The following is a 21,528-nucleotide window of genomic DNA, read 5'->3' as shown; positions in this document are numbered from 1 at the left end:
GACGTAAGGCAATATTAGATCGTTCATATAGTTGTAACACTACAAATCGTACAGTATCATAATCCTCCCTGACGTTTTGTCGTGCAATCGGCATTATGGAAATGTCGAAATTAAGAGCAATAAACGCTCGCGTTAATTTTGCATTCCTCGCCGCGATGATGACCAGTTCGCATTCGCAATTGAAGGAAATTGAAATGTATATATATAATATAGTATAAAGTTTTTTCTAGCTCTTGAGTGAAAGATCGGTGAGAGATGATAAACGAGCACGGGAAACGATGTTAAATTATACTGGAAACGAGCAGTTAAAAGATCCAGAGCAGAGAAATAATTTCATAGATGCATACTTTTTCTTGTTGCGCCATTAAAAACCTCTCTTGACTGTTCTCGAGGATGCGTACTCTACATACTCGCAGAATAATATTAGCGGCGAATTTTATAAGAGACGATCCACTTAAACGGGAGTGATTAAATTCATCCGGCATTATGGGATCTACAATTAGGTATTATCGCGATCCGCTATTACGTGCGCCGCTATAATTCGTTCGGATCCTTAAGCACGGGCGCAGAAACTGCACCGCGCTAACGATCTGTGATTTGCAACAACGTTTCTCGAGTGCGGGATCACGAGGGCGAGCGTCGCGGAATTATTGAATCGTGCACGGGGATTTAATTTATTTGAGCTCGGACGGGCCGCCGCGCCGCGGCGCGGGTTGCCCGAGTTATATGCGAGCCAGCTGTTGTGCCCCATAGGTACCCCCGCCGGTATAGGTATAGAGGCAGGCCAGATACAATTATTTTAAGAACGGCACACAATGTCCGCGGGCGACGCGCGCAGCGCTATGCACGAGAAGCCACTTTCACTGCGCAAACAATGAGAAATGATGATTGCTCCAATATGACCGCGGCGAGCGAACTACCGAAGCGTTACGTTTAATACATTTTTGCCGAGCGGCTCGCAGCTCGCTTGTTTTTCGCGGCGGATAGTAGTGCACATTTTACGTAGTAAACGATGCTCGTTTCATGTTAACCTTTCACTGCGTCTTTTGCTTTTTGCATATAGAAAGTGTCCCAAATATATATTTTTATTCTTATTTAGCGCGTTCTAAAATGTGTTCTTTTGAATCAATTTACCCGGAACTCGTTTCGATAAAATTTAAAATCGCTTTATAAATTTTTTTTATTAATTTAGTCTTTAAACATAGTCTTTAAACATAGACTTGATCATAAAACTGATAAATGCAAGCGGAAATAATCGGCAGCATACGGTAGTTCTTAATTCCGCTTAATTTCATTTAACGCTAATTATTTTATCAGTCATTTTTTTAGAAGTCATTGTTTATTTTAGAAGTCAGAAATCGTAATTAGAAATATTAAGTTAGAGAATACTTATAATTTTTTAGTATTGACCATTAGTTCTACTCTCTAAATCTTCTGGAGTGACTTTTCACTCTTTTGGAGTGAATCTCACTCCAAAAGAGTGAAAATACTGCCACTCAAGTATTTTCAGAAAATTTAGAGAGTAATGGGATATTACATTCGCACAGAAATTTGTAAGAGAAAGTATTGTAATTTAATCATATGCTGCGTTTTCAATTGAATTTAAATTTGGCGTATATCTTACATTCTTATGAGATCTACGTATAATTTATTCAGCATGTATTATACAATATACATATAACATTTATATACTTTTGCTACATACTTTTAATATATTTATTAAATTACTGTATAGATTTCGAAATACCCCTGCGATTGAGATTTACTCAAAAGACAGATAATACTTGAAGTTTAATTTTATGTAAGGGGGTTGAATTGGGCATGAGGCCAGTACGGGCACAGACAAGATGACAGTTGGCCGGCGTATGCCCTTATATCGATGTAACGATCGATAAATTCCATAACAGGACGTCGTGCGGTATTATGTAAATCCTCGGGGGACCGAATGGATGAGCCAATCGGGTCACCGATCGATCAATCGATCAAGTTTCCACTGCGATTCGCTTACGTTTGATCGATCGCGAACGTCACCGTTTAATCTTTTGCAATTTCAAATAGAAATTCAAAAAATCGGCCAAGAATTACATTTCCATTGTTTATACCATTCGATCGCAAAAGAGTTATTTCGATCGCTGACTTTTTCATCGAGTTTCTCTTTTGACATTTGCGTGTAAATTTTATTTAAATGACATTCCTGAGAGTAATGAACTTTTTGAAAGTGATTATAAATATATTTTATGTAATATAATAATAATAATTAATAGAAATTGTTTAAGCTATCAAAGAACATGTGCATCTTACCAAAATTTTTTTATAACGGTGAATGATGCTTCAATTTCTCATCAAATTTTAATGGTAAACGTGATTCGACTCCTCATTTGGTTTGTGAATGGTTATGACTGCTTGCATTGTAAAATTTCCGCCTAGCAACAGCCTTGCGCATAATCTTCTGATTTCATTTATTGACATTCGGCGCGAATTATTCAGGAAGTAATTTAAGATGCATTGAATGGGCGACGTTAAATAGAGTTGAAAATACGGACCGAGATTGATTGTCGCGAGCGTACGGAATCAATGGAGTGCGTAAACGTGTAATGGAAAATCGGCTGGAATGGAAAGTCGCGTCGTCGGCAGTCCTACTTCTCGCGGCATCGATATTGACCTTGCGGCGTGGTCGTCGGATCTCGCGATTCATACCTTCTTGTCGAATTTATCCAATTCGAGGAGGAAACATCGACCACTCACATGCAGGAGGAGAGCCGGGATCCTCAGCGTCGCACCCACACGTCTCGCACCCCGGGATATCCGCGGTACGAACCGGTCGTTTATCAGATTGCCTCGCGGATCTCCATTCGCGGATTTTCTAGCGTGATGTTTCACGCTTACTCGGTCGACGAGAACGAAAGTCGAATCGTACGTTTCGACCGTCGCGAGAACGCGATATTTCGTGCGATCTTCGCTATTCAGGACGGGGGTTTTTTCCCTGCACGACTCGCGTTTCGTGATTTCGTCGAGTTTGTTTTTGTGATTAATCATTTATATCTTTCCTCGCGAAATAACGACGGATATAATTCAGTGCCAGTGAGATGTACAGTATAGGATGCCGCTTATTGGGAACTTGATTAAGCACTCGCAGACGCGAGTGGCACGGGTCAAGGTCTGCTACAGAAGGATCATCGTCCTTCTGTGCGACGAGAGAATTCCGTTTAATGTCGAAGGTCGAGCGTTTTCGAGATGTAACCTAGTAGAGGTAGCATTGATCTACTTTGTCGACAGTGACGTTCCGCCGATCTATTTAACTATCGGAATTCATCGTATCCCCTTACATGTATAGATATATGCACGCTTAGGCACGCCGATTGCTCATTGATCAATAAACGTTTTATCGCTAATTAGTCACGCAATTTCAAATATTCCTCGGTAAGAATGAGTGTCATTGAGAGGGAGAGATAATCGCGCCTGCCTAAGTAATTACATTCCTGCATACGCTTATACGACACGTACGCGTGGGTTGTTGGAGCAGTCGCGCGTGTTTGTTAGAATTAATTGGGTGTGTTAGAGCCTATCTGTTATATTAATTTGCATTTTACGTGTATTAATTTTTTCAAATCTTCTCACGTTATTTTATATAAACAAACGATTTTATGTATGTTTCTATTATTGCGTTGCATCATGCGTTCACACGTCGACCCAGTTCTCCTGGCGGGTGGTGAACTGTCTATCTCGAAATCGAATCTGCCGCGAATCCCGTAAATTTTGCGCCGAAGAAGCGAGGCGTGCCGAAGAAAAGCAATTTACTCGGCGGCAGGTTGATTCTTTTGTGGGAATAAATTGCGTGGGAAAGTTCGTAGAAATTTTCACGGGTCGGGCCTATAGAAACTGCTTCCTAGTTACCAACGTCTCGCGTGTCACAAACCTCATTACTCATCGGCGTCTCTCCCTTGACCCGCATGCGCGTTCGCCACCGCTGCCGTCGTCGTCGCCGCCGCCGCCGCCGCCTTCGACGCACGCATCGATGAATTTTCAGCAATTAAGCACCCGATTCGACGGCACGCGATTCGTGTCAATGAGATCAAACGTTAGGAGAAAGGCCTCGCCTAACCGCGAGTGCTCGCTATCGGTTGAACTCCCTAGTCGAAGATTTCACGCAAGTTCTGTTGCGCGCGGCCTCGTTCAGAAATTACAGTAATTCACCTGGCAAGCTTGACATCGTGCCATTGCGATAGAATTAATCAGCGACATGTACACGTAGATGTACCGGGCAATCCATGACATCCGCGGAGTGAAACCGGAGTGAGGCTGGAAAATTAGCAGTTTGAGATTGCAGAGAGATTGCTCGTGTATACCTTAAGTATACTTTTTCTCATCCCGCGCGTATATACTCGTAAACGTAACGTCTCACCGGGCATTTTTACTAACGAGTTACTATACGTTCTTTCCGAGAACGCTCTCTCGGAAAAAGTGCATCTAGTATACTAATGTTACAAAATCACTTTCGACTCGGATTTTTAAACGCTCTCCCGAGGTACTTTCGAGGATTTCTAAGGGGTTTCTGCTAAGACAATTACTCGCCGCGTGCGTATAAGAACTGCAGGCGGCCTCGAATCCTTGAGGCTCGAATACTGGCCTTCCTGCGGCTTCATCACCCGTGCCGGCGCCCACATATCGTCGCTAACAGATATAGTCCCCCTGGCGAGTTCGTTACCAAGCGTGCCGTGAACTTGAAGCGCAACGAGTGTTCCCTCACGCGAGTTCTATAACGTGTCGATTCGCGCGAGATATTCGCGGAGCAACGAATAAACACCGAACGTCGTCGTGGAGGAGAGATAGGCAAGGGGGATCTCGGCGTAAAACGCAACTCGATCCCCTCGCCGATGTTCACCTTCACTCCTGGTTTAGCGCGCCATTGTGTGGCAACCGCACAATCGCCACCCACCTCTGTTTCTACCGAAATTAAGTAGATGCCCGTGCACGTACCTCGCCGTGTTAAACAGCGTCCTTGAGACACGACACCGCGGTGACTACCATACTTGATGTACTCCGCGCCAGTACCTTTTCCAAGTTTTTATCCTTTGACAGTTGCCGTCGCGTCGTCTACGACAACGGTCTCATTTATATGCGTTGGGATGCAAGCGAGATGGGGTAATGGCGCGGTTTAACGGATAAAAAAGTGTTCACGGACTTCCACCAGGGAGGCCCGGTCTCGATCTCGTAAGAAATTCTTCGCGAAAACCTTGAGTTTTGATATAAAATATGTTCTAGATTTGTTTCTAAATATATTAACCCGATGGACACTTTATCTTTTGGTAATCTTTTGTCTCCAGTTTGATCTAATAATCATTTTATACATTAAAAAATTTGGACTACAGAATAAATTTTTATTTCTGAAAATTAATCTTTGTTTCCGTCTCTTTCTAAATAAATAAAAGATTCGTCGCTATGTAATTGTCTGCTCAAATAATAACTTTACGTAATAATAAATTTACGTAGACGCGAGATAAGAGCACCATTGAATTTACAAGGTAATTTTCCAGAACGTAATGTAACCTCGGTTTATTTTCGGCGTAGTTATCTTGACTTGAATCGTGTTAGTGCCTTCCATGGTGTTGCTTGTGTAACTTTCGACTCTGTTATACTTTGGTTTCAATTACGGCAGATTAATTAGGCGCGAGTGAAAATCGTGTAGATTACGCGGGCGGTAATCTAGAGTTTCGTGATTAAACAACCGGCTCCGAATATAAGCGCGTGTTTCGGTTTCGGTAAAAATATTTAATGTTACGCTCCTCGTTTGGTGCGGTTCGCCGACACGTGGGAGTTATGCGGGCTTTTAACCGTTACAGTGCACAACACCCACGCTGATATCGGTTTAAAAAGATTCGATCGCTAATTGAGTAACAAATTAGAGAACATTTTGTATTGATCTTATACAAACTCTACTTTATTCGCGAGTTTGCGCTTGCACTATGCTTGCAATAAAATTAATAATATTCCAGGGGGAAAAGATGGATGTAAGTAAACAGCTGATCATCATTCAATTTTCTATATGAAGAAAAATAGGAAGAATTTCTTTTCTTTGTTTTTTTCTTGAAAATAAAATTTTAATGTCGACACAGTGTATAAAAAGTCATAGATCTATATCTTTGTATACTTATTATTAGTGTAGCAAAAAAAAATAAGTTTATAAAAATGATAATAAATAATAGTTATAATAAATTTATGAAAATTGTTACTGTTGTCCTTATATTGAAGAAAGAGAGACTTCGTTCCTATATTTTTCATTTTCTTAATCTGTAGAGCGAGAGCGTAAAACAAAGCTCATTATTAATCGTCTGCTCGTCGAGTAAAATTCAATTTGACACGTCAGGTTATTTATATCGCGATACAAATGTAGCAAGGCGCGTACGCTTAGGTGCGCGCTGCGACCTCGGGGCACGTCGGCGCAATCAACACGTGGGGCGTCTAAGAAAAAGAGAGAAAGAGAGAGAGAGGGGAAGAGAGAGATTCACGGGCCCTTTACATCAAGATCTTCACTTAGCGTAGTCGAAGGCGAGCGAATGTACATATACATGCGGAGCAAACGACGCGCGCCAACACGTGGAGGCGGACGGGATTTTCTCTCCCCCCCTCCTTTCTCTCTCTCTCTCTCTCTCTCTCTCTCTCTCTCTCAACGCCTGCATCACGCTTTACTCCCTTCCGTTCTGTGCTCTTCCTCGTAAAGTCGCGGACGCGGATAGACACGAATAGAGGAGGAAAAAAAGTAGCAGCGCGAACGCGTAGGCATCAGCTCGCTCCTTATAGGAGTGACACGCGCGTGCAACGACCGAGCCATTATTATACGGATGATTACCGCGTGCGGGGGCCCCACGTTGCACGTGGACGTGCCCGCTTGGATCCGCCCGTGGTGCTTATCCTGTAGGCTGGAAAGAAAGAAAAGCCGCGATATAAGCATCAGCTCCTCATGAGTCACGAGCTCACGAACAAGGATTTCCATTCCTTCTCGTTCAATTTCTCGATGCTTGATTATGATAGATGGCTCATACGGACAGCAATCTTCTAACAATTGAGCGGATTTTATAATAGAATTAATTTTAACTTAGAAATATTTTTGTGAAGATCTTTGCATCTTTAAACAAATTTTTTATATAAAATAAGTAAGCATATAGACAGAACGAATTGCTATTCACTGTCGAATGCAATGATTATAATTAATAAAGATGCATTGTCATCAATTGAATATCTGCATACAAATTTTAGATCGAGGTTTAGAATCTTAATTAATCATAGTTAATATTCAGAATTATGAATCAAGAATACATTTAACGTCACAGAATTCGCAATGTATCGGGGAAAATCATCGGGGCTGTAAATAAATTCGCAATTAGCGTCGATTCGACGCAGTGTCGATGTGCAGGCCCTTGCCCTTATCGGAAGCAATGTTTTTTCAGGGTGAAGTGGAGGCCTTGAGATTAGCATCGACGCGTCATAAATCACGCGAGCCCCTCGGGCGTGCAGGCGAACCTCCCTGCGCTTCTCCCTTTTTCTCTCTCTTTCGTTTCCGTAGCGCTGATTTGTAAAAGTTTGGCCCATCGACGTGGATTTACGCGTCGAATAAATTATCCGCGCTAATGATAATATTGCCTTGCTCGTCTTAAACAATCTCATAAACAACCTCACCCCTTTAGCCATTACCGCTTAACTCATGGCCGTGAATAACGATACGCAAATTAATTTCGCCACCGTATATCCTATCAAGAGATGCGAGCTTCTTGTGATATTTAATTGCAAGTAACATCATAAAATAGGCGACAAGTCAATTTTCGGTAATTCGACTTTTCTTAGCATTCCATTTTGAGAATTTTGATATATTTAATATAGAATTTTAGTTCTTCTAAAATAAGATTCTTATTACTTTCTATTTAAATTTAACGCTGATTTATACACACTTGTCTTTGTTATAGATTTTCTTACTTTTTTTATCTATAAGGTTTTTCTATTAAATAATTAAATGCTTCGGAAAATTAGATTTAGACTCCGTTATACTGACGTTATAACGGAGCTCTTTTCTTACGTGAGATGACATGCATTAGTTTCTTGACGAAAAGCGTGAACGGAATAAATTGTCTGATGACGATAATGCTTTATCGAGAGATCGTAAGGGGCCGATCATCGGGTGGAACATGCTTGTCATCTACGAGTCGCTCTCGTAAATCATTGCAAATCGATCCGATATCTCAATCGGTGCGGCTTCTTACAGGAGTGAGGGTGCTCGTCGGGGAAGTCGCCGTTGCTCATTTAAAAGTTTGTTTATTGCATTGTGCCACGACCTCGCATAAAGATCCGCTGTCGTGACGTTCTTGTCCCGAAGTCGCTTCTAACGATAAGCGTTTAAAAGGAGCGGCACGTTTAACGGGGGGAACAATGGCGAAAACGTGTGTGGGTGAATGTCGCGGAAAATGCGGAGGCCGTGCCCGAACAGCCTTCGAAAGTCGAAGGAGAGAATTGATTTGCCGAAACAGTCATTGACTGTTATATATATATATATATATATATGTCAGTATCCGTTATATATATATATATATATATATATATATATATATATATCTAAACCATTTTCGAAGGCGTTATGTAAAAAGGCGTCTTTTTGCAAAGAGGCTGATTATACAAAAAGGCTCCTATATATATATATATATATATACATATATATTTACTTAAAAAAAATTTACTCATATATATATATATACATACATATATTACTTTGAAGTAAATAATTTACTTCAAAGTAAAATTAAAAATTTGCAAGAAATGAAGACAAATTGAAGAAATCTTACGAAAAAGGGAAGAAAAATCTTCATTTCTTGCAAATTTTAATTTTACTTTGAAGTAAATTTGTTTAAAGTAAATGCTTTAAAACTAAAATTGTAAAGTCTATTTACGGTGTATGAAAGATTAAAGATATAAATATTAAAGTTTTGTTATATATTTTGCGATTCAGTTTCCTATTCAGAAACTGATTTAGAAGGAATTCGCTCTGAGCATTTTATACATTAATTGCAAGTGGTTCTGCAAGTTGTTCTCTGTAGAGTGTATCACAATTAAGATGTCAGTTGGTTTATTATTTATAAGTTATTGCAAAAATTATAGGCTCTATATGTTTGAGATTGTTGAAGTGATTTATAGACTGTATCACACCTTCTTGTGCGACAAGAGGTACTCGAAGGTAATTCATGTTGAGTCCTTGACTCGTCGAATAAAGCGATCGAACTTGTTTAAATACGGTTGATATATCGTGATTCGAATACGAATGGCCAACCGAATCACTAAGTTCCCCCAACGAACGAATATATTTGTCAGATATCTAATTGCAAGAGTGCTGTAAAATATGAATATTTATCTGCACGACTTCGAAGGACCTTTCGATTCCTCGAACGAGCGCACAAAGGTGAGTTCGCTTAAAGATGTCGGTGGCAAACGATCCCTGTTCCGGAGGTACGATACCGTCTGTCGAGCTCGGCGTGAATCATCCGTTCATGGACAAAGGTGGGATCCGTTTCCTCGCAGCCGGGGACGCCGCATTATGCCGCCAGTAACACGTTGCAACATCACACTGCTTAAAGCGCTAAGCGGAGGTGACCATACAGATAATCCGATTGTGCAAGTAATGAATAGAAGAAAAATTCCTCGTGCATTAACGGAGTCTGTAATTAGTACTGAAAGTTTTTTTTTTTAATATCGATTCTATATACAAGCACAGAATTGCAAATGAGAAAGTACAATTCTTAGCCATGTTAAATTAAGATAAGAGTGACGAGCTGCTCGCGCGTAGCTTTCACTGATCGTTCTCCAATTTAACCTCCCCAAATCCGTATACGCGATGATATATACACAGATCATCCCATTATATTTTCTTTAGCTTGTAAATCATCCGATTTGTTGAAAATTGAGTATCATGTCCTCCGCTCTTCGTCTCGCTCGACGTTTGTCGCTCGACGGAGAAATACCTCGAGAAAGACTTTGACACAAAAGCCCCGTTTTCTCTCGCACTTTCCTGCCGTCTTGCCGCTTGACTAATCAAACGCGTCACGCATCGTACGCTGCGTTGAGATGTGACGGTAGCGCGTATCGCGCATAGCCGCGCGGCGTCGGCGTCCTCGGTATCGTACATGCGAATTATACGAAGATAAAATAAAATAACGGGGCGTGAAACGTATATCCGCTACATGGGAGGTTTCCACTTTCTTTCCCAGCAGTGGACACCGTTGCGCGAGACAGCGTATGTTTGTACTTTGGCAATATATATCCCATAAGATAACAATTTAATAATTTCAACCGTGAATTTGGAAAAATTATTTTTGACTTCTCAACTATTTAACTCTTAGTTTTAGTTTTAGTAATTACGTAATCTAAATAATAACCAGTTAATTGTTTAATTTATATGTATATAATAACCATATAATAATTGTGTCTGTATATATAGACTTCGGATTTTTTACTTGAAACATTTAAAGTACTATCTGATGGACTCGACATCATAGATGTTGTGATGACTGTTCGTCATTATTTCAACATGTTCTCTAATTCTAAAGATTTAAGATGCCTTAATATTATCGCATTATTTATTACATATCGTTAGACGCCAGAATATATTACTACGGTTTATATAGTCATAATTGACACCGATTAATAATGATAACCTACTTAGAAATCTCTTATCCTTGGACGGATATAGTAATTATGTAGATATGCAAGCACGCCTAGCGAGATACATCATCTGATTTTCTCCAGATTAGAAGAAAAGTAACAGTGACACTTAGCTTTTCCCGGATGATATCATTATGGACTAATTGTCTCTGCGGACGCATATCCGCATTTCAGTACTCACTTTCGTATCTCGCTTTCGACTGCACAAGACGCGCACGTAGGTGTCCGTTTTACGAGGGAAAATGCGTGTTTCAATTTTTCGTCAATTCTGGCTGGGGATCGAATTATTTTGCTTATTAAAAAACATTGGATTCGCGCGCGTCGCGATATCCAACGCAGTCACCGGCCGTTAACGTGTAACGTAACGGCCGCATTCTTCTTCATCGGGTGTGCAACCGGTGAAAGTTGCGTATCGCGATAATTAGGAAGAAAATTACGCCGCGTTAGACACGACGGCCTGAATCGGAATTATCCGGCGAGGAGAATCGGGCCTTTATGATCGCCGCGTCGATGCGATCACCGGCTGATCGTTTTGCGATCTGCGTCGGTTGTGCCCGATCGTACGAATTTCTCATTATCGCCAGCGCGCGGTACGTGCCAGTGAAAGTAGGAACCACATTGTATGACGTTGCACGCCTCGTTAACATAATCAGTAATTATCGCTCCCAGAAATATCCTGGTATGCACTTTCGGCGCAAACGCGGTGTCCGTCCGGAAGCAGCTGCTCCTTCGTATCGCGAGAGAAACAAACGGATATTAGGCTCCAATAACCCGATTCTCATTGCCGGAAGTGCATCAGGAAAACGATAATCGCGGCATGTGGAAGGCTCTAAAAGCTAAGTGCCGTTTTATAATACAACAGACGTATCTGATTACCCGCGTTATGTGTTCGCTTATGCGAACGCAGGGATCTTTGTAATGTATGCGAAATTATCCGAATCTTTACGCTTCAAGAATTCGCAGTAATCTGGTAATCTCGGCCGTAAAGTGTTTCTCCGAAGGATAATTAAGGTTTGTTGCGCACGACAATAAAACTGCAGGCTATTCAAAACGTAGATTTGATCATTCGCAAATGCAAAGTCGTGGCTCTTCACGCGTAACATCCCAATAACTCCAATAAGAGGAGCAAAATTAAAACCAACTGTATGTATGTAATCCTTTTTCAGTTTAAACTAAATTAGTCGCGAATGAGCAAAAATTAATTCGTCCGTTTGTCGACTATAATCTCACGAATCAAAGAATTTTTATTATTTGGAGAACTTTTGGAAACATCAAAAATACAGTTTGCTGATTATAATCGCGCACAGATTTGAATGTCTAAAGAATTATTTATTTGATAGGCTACCGCAATGTATTATATGGAGTTCAATTCAATGTAGGACCATAAAGGGTTAAGTATATATTGAACTTATCGAGTACCAATAACTTACTCCATATTACGTAATACAGCACAAAATGCTGTGCAGAACTCCTAATATTGATTTCGATTGATTCTTCAATTAATTTCAAGAGATTCTCTGATTACCTTGGCATCAATCTAACGCAATATATTAAATAAATGACGTCCGTTTTGCTGAGAAGTACATCGTGAAAGCTTTTGCGGTATCTATTTGCCACGAGCGTGAGATATTGGATACGTCCCTCGAATAATGGAAGGACGCTCTCGGTCTCTCGCGGGAACGAGATAGAAATTACACTTTCCAATGTGATAAATTACGCCGATTATCGACGTAATTTCTGCTGTCACGGTTCGTTCCCGGGCGGGTGTGTCCGAAAGGAACGATGCGACGGCGCGGCGGCGAGACGGTGCATCAGAGAAGATGTACCTTGGCGAATTACTAGCACGTCCGGATAACAGTTAGTCTCACTTAGGATTAGCGAGTATGTTATTTTCGCGCAGGAAAGCGGTTTCACCGTCACGCATAGGGCTTCATTTCGAGACTTGTAGTACTAGAAAACGATCAGATGATGAGAAAGTGTCGTTTCAGCGTCGATTTCAACGATGAAAAGAAAGTTTGGCAATTGAATTATTTGCGATAGTGAACTCATAAATAAATTAGAAATTTTAATAGCTTTTATTAACACATTTTCTATTTATCATTTAATAGGTATTACGAGAGTCAGTTTTGTAAAATTAACGCCATATCTATTAGGAATTATTTTTAAATTTAGAAGAAGAAAGTACTCGTATAATTTTTTTGTCGTGAAAAACGAATAAAAAAATGATAATTTATTCTTTTTGTATGATGCACATAGCATTATTATATCCGCGAATTGTAAATTGTATAAAGTAGGTTTTCTGTAATTGTGCATTCCTCTATTTTAGACACATTACGAGACAGATTTCTTTTTGATTGTTGCAGCAGTGCGGCAGCAATAGCAGCGGCGGCGGTTCGACGGAGGGTGTCGTGGTGAACGTCGTCGGTGCCAGTAACGGCGTCGGCAGCGGCAGCAGCGGCGGCGGCGTCGGTGGCATGGACTGCATGCCCTTGCGCCCCGGTCCGTTCCACTACCTCATCAGCGAGCAAGCCAAGTCCCTGGTGGCCCTGCAGGAACTGCAGAATGAGGTCGGCGCCCTGCTCGAGTTCCGGGACCTCGTCATCGAGACGTTCCCAAACCTCCGGCACAAGATGGCCGCGACGGCGTCCGCGGGTGCGTCCGTGATGTCGTCCACCTGTACCCAGAGCTCGCACATCCCGCTGCCGCTGTCGAGCCCGTCCTCGCGGAGGATCAGCGAATGGGAGCCTGGCAAGATAAGGCGGCGCGTGACGCGCGAAAGTAGCGGCGGCGGCGGCAGCGGTGGTAGCGGCAGCGGGGGTGGTGGTGAATCCTCGTCCTCGTCGCTGCCTAGAAGCCGCAGCAACTCCCACAGCGGCGGCACCAAGAACAACTGCAGCGCGACGGTCCAGGACTCCGGTTTCAGCACGGAGACCTCGTCGAAGGACAGCGCCTCGACGGCGATCGCGCCGCGAGCGAGCAGTCCCCGGCCGAACGCGTTGGACGAAGCGGAGGACGAGCTCTGGAACCTGCTGGACGTGATCCACCGCAAGGGGATCCGGCTGCGGGAGGAGGTCGAGTGCCTTCAGGGTCGTCTAGAAAGCGTGGCGACGGACGAGCTGGTGTCGACGGATGTGCTCGAGGCTGTGAGGAATATCACCGGTCTCGGCGATGCCGACCGGACGATCGGCTGCAACGTCATTGACGACGGGAGTGTCGATCGACAGCAGCAGGACAGCAGGGACCCGCAAGTGATAGCTCTTAGGCGGGAGAAGGAACAGCTGTTAGACAAAGTGGCTGAGCTCGAGGCGGAGACGATATCGAGTCGTGTCCGGGCTCAAGAACTGCAGACGGAATTGGCCGCCCTGTCGGCGCTAAAGACTGGTCTGGAGGATCGGTTGCGGGCTGGACTGACCGAGAACGCCGCGGACATTTTGGCACCGGGTGTTCAAAGACTGCAACCTATCGCACCAGTGATTTCCTCGCCGAAGAACGCCAATGTTACTAGTATCAAGAGCAAGAGTTCGGCGTTTGCGACGGTCGCCGGTAGTCCCGGAAGCAAGGCTCACAAGAGCCGCTTTCGCACGAGGACCATCGACAAGAATGTATTGCTGGACGTCGTCGGGCGCAATGACGAGATGCGCAATGTCGACATCGACGTTGAGGCGAACGTGAATGAAAGGCGAGCCAGGTTGGGTGCGCTCGATTCCATCCTGGTCTCGCCCACCAGGGTGACTCACGTGAAAGACGTAGACTCAAGAAAGATTGCGGCCATTCTTCGCGAGCACTCGCCCCTTGAGCTTCAGCGGCACCTAATTACCACTACCGTCCATAATCAGGTAAAATTAGTTTCTATTCTAATGCATCCTTTATTTTAAAAAGTGAAAGGAATAAACTTGTGGTCATTATCTGTTAATCCCTCGACAATTTATCGTTCGCAGGTCCTACAAAAAAGGCTAGATGAAGTGAAAAAGAGCACAGAAACTCTCTCGGAGCGACTGGATAAAGCGCGCGAGGAGAATGACGATTTGCGTTTCCAGGTGAGTGGCGATCAAAAGTCGCTGGGTAGCAACTTTAATTAAAAGAATTTTTAAAAAAGTGTGTCATATTGCATTACATTTTTCTATAAAGAAATCACACCAATCGTTTATAATATCAAAATGACATGATATCTCTCTTTTAGTTGGAGGAACGAAATATCGAACTGGAAGGCACGCGGGCACGAGTGCGCGTGTTGGAGCGTCTTCAACAACGACCGCCAACGGAAACCGAGCCCGAGGCGGATCTGGAGCAGCCCAGATGCGAGCAAAGCGGCCTCGAGCCTGGCAGCAGCACGGAGTCCGCGCGGGACCATCATCAGCCGGTAGAGATCAAACCGTCGCCACGGCGGCGTCCTAGTCGTATACCTTTACCCGGCAACGCAAGCGGCAAGGCGACATCGACGACGCCTACAACGAGCGTGACTGCTGCAACGACGCCTGCGCGACCGTCCAGTCACGGCAGGAACGACAGCAGGGAATCGCTCAAGTCGCTAACAAGACCGCCGCGTGATTCTAGTCGCGACAGCCATGGCGGCGGCAAGTCGTTGTCGAAACCGCGCGACTCCAGCCGAGATTCGCTAGGCAATAGGAGTCTGTCCAGGGGCGGCGGTAACGGAAGCAGCAACAGTAGCGCCGGCGGCGGCGGCGGCGGCGGCAAGGAAACAAATCGGGAGTCGTCCTTGAACAACCGCTCCCTGCCGCGTAACAATTCCAGCCGAGACTCCTTAAATAAATCCTCCTCGCTGTCCCGCGCCCGTGACTCGTTGGAGTCTAACAACAATGTCGGCACGTCCTCGCCCAACACGGGAACGATTAACGCTCCCCCTCGAAGACCGCCCGCTCCCGCACGCCGTTCCCACAGCCTGGCGCGCGCAGCGACGTCCGTCGATGCGTCCGAGAACGGCAAGGTACGACCCGTAAAGCAATTCTTTTGGAGCAGCTGGCTGAAGTCACCGTTGTCCAACGGCCCGGTATAGTAGAGAGCTCTCGGCAAGCCTTCTCTTCCTCAGGACGACGGGCTGTAGTCGCGCTCTCTCTCTATCTTAGGGACAATCACCGCTCAACATCATTCCCTCTTCGGAGTCCACTCTCTTAACCCTTTGTAACGAAAATTAGAAAACCGCTACTTTCCTTTTTACTTCCCGTATAAGTATCTCGCCTCGACCCGCACTGACTTTGGTCACGTTGAAATTAAGATCGGCTAGACGGACTAAACGGCGTCGTTCTACCGTCGTCGCTTCCACTTGACGAATCCTTCTGTATCTATCTTGCTAACTGTCTCACTTCTGTACTTCTCGCCATTGTAACTACTACTACTACTACTATTACTGTCATTACTGTTACGTCACATCCTTACATAATAACCGTAACAGTGACTATATCAGCTGGCAATACCGAGAGTACGTACATTTATCGAGGATGTATCTGGTACGATTTCCTGCGATGATACAAATGCACGGACTTTCATAACGCTGTCATTTCCTCCCGTTTTTCCCGTGGAGTCTTTCCCCTCCCCCTACGCCCTCATCCTATTCTATTCCCTCCTCTATGATTTCCAACGCGGACTTCGACACGGTATCAACGATGTACGATCGTACAGGAACGGAACTTCCGTTTTCGCTGAGCCACTATCTTTGCCTGCATAAACCGAATGTTCCTGGAAAAAAAAAACACATCTCTAACAATAACGTGCAGAGACTCGAGCGAGCGAATCGACTGATTCTTGTTTTAAAACCAACCAATTGTCCGCCCGCCCGACCGTCCACCATACCGAAATCAGTCTGATCTGGAGGGCAGGCGAGCGTGCATTCGAGCCCGTCCCCAACGGCGGTCCAATAAAGAAAGAAAGTGGCCCCTTCTCGCGTGCCGCCGGTTTTTTCTCGTAAGTTATGCTTCTTTTATTATCATTTGCTTCGATGCTTCTTTCCTGGATGTGGTGAGCTGTAGTCTTTGTCTTTTTCAATCCACTCTCATCTCTCCCTTGCCCACACCGGTAGAATTATATACACCATAGTTTGAACGCTCTCTCACTTGGATTTTGGCATGCGCACGTAATAAAGTTTCTTCCAGATTGCGGATAGATCAGTAGTAAGAACGCTTGTCTCTGCAAACAAATATATTTGCAGAGCAAACTCTCGCGTAATAACATGAGAGTTTTTTTTTCAGCTTTCGGAATGTATAACGTAATTTTAATATGCTAACGTTTTGTCGGAATACTATGTAGAACTAATAGAGATTAGAACATTAATCGCTCGTGTTAGTCTGTTACAGTAAAATCGAACTTTTAAAATTATTTTAATTTTCACTTCGTGAACGAAATTATTTTTCTCTCTTTCTCGAGAGATAACTGCTAATTCTACACGTACATAAATTTTAGATCAGTAACAGAAACTAATACATTCTCAGTTCTAATTTCTAAGTCTTTAAAAGCATACATACATTCTTAGCTCTAATTTCTGAGTCTTTAAAAGCAGATTTCAACGATCCCACGCTAGTGTTAGAAAACACAGCCAGATAAACACACGATCTTTTACACTTCCTCAAAATCGCATTACGAAGGGATTCATTTCGCACGGATTTGGATTTTGCCGCTTTTCCTTCTCTTTTGCGATTGCGATTTATTTACGAGAACTCATTGATTCGTGCATGCGCGGCCGATCATGGAACATTTGATCAAAGTCTATGCATCCATCGTCGAAGTTTGGCTGAAGCAAGACCGACCGCTCGACAAAAACTTAGAGATGTCACAGCCAACGTTTTAGATAATTCCACATTCTTTCGCCCATGAAGACGCACACAAGCATTACACGCTCGATTCGTCGCATATCCATTTTACCTCAACACCCCCGTACATTTCACCGGTACATATTTTCAAACATCTTTTACTCTCATGACGTAGGTAGAGAGAAAGAGGAGAAAACATTTATTTTTGGCACGTACCTTTTTTTGATCATCAGCAGCATTTCAGCGCTATCGAGTGCCTTCCTTCCCGCTCTCAAATATATGTTGTATGTTATATATTAGTTTGCTCTTTTCGTTTGCTGACATTTGATCTTATTTGCTAACGTTGCTTGTATACGGAACATAAAAAAACCCGAGAGAGAGTCGTCGTAGTCACGATTTGTATTACAGTCATAATCACGATTTTGAGGGAAAATGAATCGACCACACGCTTACCTGCTTTTTTTTGGTCTTGCGGTTCATTGTCCATCTTATCCGGCAATATCGCGCGAGACGATGTTACATTTTACAGTGTGTTCCATTCGCTAATAAAATTCATGAGACGCTCTCTTTACTCAGTTACCACGATTTCTTACGTTTACATTTCTTATGATTTCGAATTCAAGTCATTACGTAGTAAATTCGCTTCGTATGAAAGTTTTACTTTTTGCCCACATATATACACATCATGTTATATAAATAGGAGGGATGACAGATCTTGATACCTCAGCATTAAAACAGCCAGTAATATCAGTGTCTCTACAAATTGTGTATACCGTCCTACATTTGACATGTAATTTTTTTCTCCCCGTCAACTCTCTCACTGTGCAAAATTGAATCGTAAAACCGGCTGTTCTAAATTCTTGGGTATTAATACAAAGTTAATCTCTTTGTCGCGCATCTCTTTAAGATGCATCTCCAAGACGATGCATCTCTAATGACGATGCTGTAGTTTCTCGGCAGGAGAATTCTCTCGCGCTTGTAATAGAACAGCGGCAGCAGGGCGCATTTTATTTGTCTCAACTGAGACCTGACAGTCTTAACTTACCTTTCTTTGTATCTTCCAGAGCTGCACCGAACCACCGAGTTCCTGGTGCTCGACCAACAGCAGTTTCCGGCACAGCGACTCGTCCCTCTACCCGGACTCCCTGAATCAAGAGACGTCGTCCGTCACCGGCTCCACGCGGGTAGAATTCATAATCGGCTCGCCCACCAGGCGCTTCCGCACGGGCTCGGCGGCGTGGCCTCACCGCTATTTCGACAGCATTGACTCGGCGGCTACGGTGCCGGAGAGCCTGCTAACCGACGAGTTCCCTCTGCGACGCGGCGAGGCCCTGGCCGAGTGCGACTCGCTCGAATGCCATCCGATCTCGAACGAGGATTGAATGAATCTGCGCCGATCGTCGATGTTACAATGCGAAGCTAGTAAAAAATGGCGAGTCGCGTAGAGTGAAAACTAACTTTGCTCTTGCTTCTTTCCATTGTTTCACACCGTACCACCGGCTCTGCTTCTACGCGGCCTTACTCGCTATCACGTGTCACGCGACGCGTACGCGAATGTATAAATAACAGAATTCTAGACACGTGAAACATATTTGTTTAGGAGATACGACGCGCTGGAGGAGTGACACACTCGCGTTCTCAATGACCCTTATTCTGTGCCTTTTCAATATTGAACGTCTTTTCGTTTTTATTTGTTCAGGAATCGCGTCTTGTGGTGATTCTAAAAAAAAAAAACGGACAGAAATCCAACGATTCTAAACTGAAGTGTAGCAATATCAATTTCCCTGCCGGACTCACTGTGTACTTCCCTCGAGTTGCATTTAAAAAGCATTTCATACACCTTTATATAACATGGACGGAGATTTTTTAGCAGTCAATTTTGCTATCTAATCAAAAGTAAAAATGATACATTGCCCTGCATCACGAAGGTACATTGATTTGTAACTAATGTAACTGATGATAGTAATCGCGCAGAAAAATGCTAAAAAGTTATCTAGTACTTTCATTGACGATATGAAAATAGAAAGTCAAATTTCACAAATTGATATAATAAATACATCATGTTTTTAATTGTGGTTAAATTTCAAATTCATCTACAATAAATATATTATGTTTATTTATAAAAGTAAAAAACATACACACATACCGAGATATAATCAAAATTCTTTTCGAATCTTTTAAGGAGAGCAGAAATATGTTTTTTTTTTTTATTTTTGTTCGGATTTCTCGTATATGTGTGTAAAACATATATCTAATTTATCAAGAGGTATATGTATAATTCTTATCAATTAAGAAACATTTTGAATTACTTTCTAGAGTCGCATATCAATAAATGCAACGGCAAGCGCTTATATTTTATTCATTTCGATATTATTTGATGTTATGTTTGGTATTGTTTTTTTTTTTAACATGTAAACGATATTTGGTTTACCTAACCAACATCAAGAATGAGTTTGTTAATCAAACTTTCGATTACTTGGTCCACGTTCGGTGACTTCGCAATTCTGTAAATTTTGTACATCTTGCGTACCGCTAATTTTTATGTATCTATCACGAATACATTTGCTATCTCTTTTATCCTTAAGCGAAAAGCTTTTGGTCTAGCAGAAGTGTCGTTAGCAGTCGGGTGTGTGGAAACATCCAATTGGATTTATTAACTCGCAACAGAGGATAGCAAGGCCGATATTTCACATTCCACAGCTGCAATTTCGTATTCCATTTAGCATTTCTATCTTCGATTTGAATCTACGTTGTGATCAATCGCTTTCTTATTTATTTGCGCGCGTTATAATTAATGCGGATTTTTTGTGTCAGAGCTTAGTCGAACGATACGAATAAGTATTGTGCTGCGATTGGGGCGAAAAATGCGTGACTGTTGAAAAATTCGAAAGACAAGGCAGACGCTGAAATTCTCATCGAACGCGGAAAATATTGAGTGCTTTCCACTCACACTTTCTCGAAAGATAACACATATCATTGTTTAATTATCGTGCGCTCGTCCGCTAGACGCAATAAGACGGGTATACATTGGTAGACGTACATCGAATGCATGAACAACGAACGGACAATGAATGCGAATAGAACGAATAGAGTGCAATATATATGTTTAAAAAAATAATTTTTTTTTTTTAACAAATTTGATTTCGTGTTCGCTGTTCATTCGTTCTTCGCTCGTACAATGTATATTTTAACTGTGGGTGATAAAAAAAGTGAGCGATGTTAACTCTCACTCGTTACAAGGAAGGCTCGTCGAATTCGTGGACGGATTCGCCGGAATCGCGTTTCAGTCCGCGATAAACTCACAATGCCCGCGACTCCGGAAAGAGCACTATGTACTACACAGTTCCTCGTTTCAAACAACCAATTTAATTATTTATATAACTAACAATGACGATTGTGAACACTGAATAATAATCACAGACGGAGCCTGTGATTCTAGGTATATAAAATAACCGCGACAACATGTGATTAACATATAGTTTAAGGTGTAAGCCACAGGACTGACGGACTCTACTTATTATTTTATTAGCGCCTAAATGTCTTTTTTACGCGCGGCGGAGACGAACGCGGGGGAACCGATGCGCATTCGGTGAATTTTGCTCTTTTCCTTGTCCATTTTTTCCCTTTTTTTTTGTACAATGGGGTTCGTGACGCCAGGCGAGAATGCTCAGATATTATTGTTATTCGTGTCAGCCGGTGGATCTTAGTGCCCGTATCATCGTGCGCGCTGCCGACTGGAGGCTATTATTTTTATACCTTTAATTAACGAGCGTAAATCGAGAAAGAGCGTGTTAAACGGGCTGCGGGGGCGCGGCATATCCTCCCGATACCGATGGTTATTGAAGCGCTGTCGCTGTATTATACTTTATCTAGTTTAGATATGTCTTATCATCATAGAATTATTAATTATTGTTTTACGATTACACACACCGACATATTTGTACATAGACGACATCGTGATTTATTTAAATAAATTAGCTCTAATGTAAATAAATATTATCTGTAACGAATCTGCGATAATGTGATCCTATTAATAAAATGAAATTACTTGAAGACATTCACTAGCGTA

General features: G+C 42.7%; 1 protein-coding gene across 1 annotated transcript; it reads left to right on the top strand.

Moving 5' to 3' along the window:
• Positions 1–9,379: 9,379 nt before the first annotated feature.
• LOC105449486 lies at positions 9,380–21,517 on the top strand. Its single transcript, XM_011688741.1, has 5 exons — positions 9,380–9,655; positions 13,062–14,534; positions 14,637–14,735; positions 14,879–15,643; positions 18,524–21,517. Exons 1-5 carry the CDS (start codon positions 9,380–9,382, stop codon positions 18,839–18,841), a joined length of 2,931 nt encoding a protein of 976 aa, XP_011687043.1. The 3' UTR covers positions 18,842–21,517.
• The last annotated feature ends 11 nt before the right edge of the window (positions 21,518–21,528 follow it).

This window comes from Wasmannia auropunctata, unplaced genomic scaffold (assembly GCF_000956235.1).
Source record: "Wasmannia auropunctata unplaced genomic scaffold, wasmannia.A_1.0 LD336076.1, whole genome shotgun sequence".
NCBI classification, from domain to species: Eukaryota; Metazoa; Arthropoda; class Insecta; order Hymenoptera; family Formicidae; genus Wasmannia; species Wasmannia auropunctata.
The sequence above is the reverse complement of the archived record's forward strand: the minus strand, read 5'-3'. Positions and strand labels throughout refer to the sequence as shown.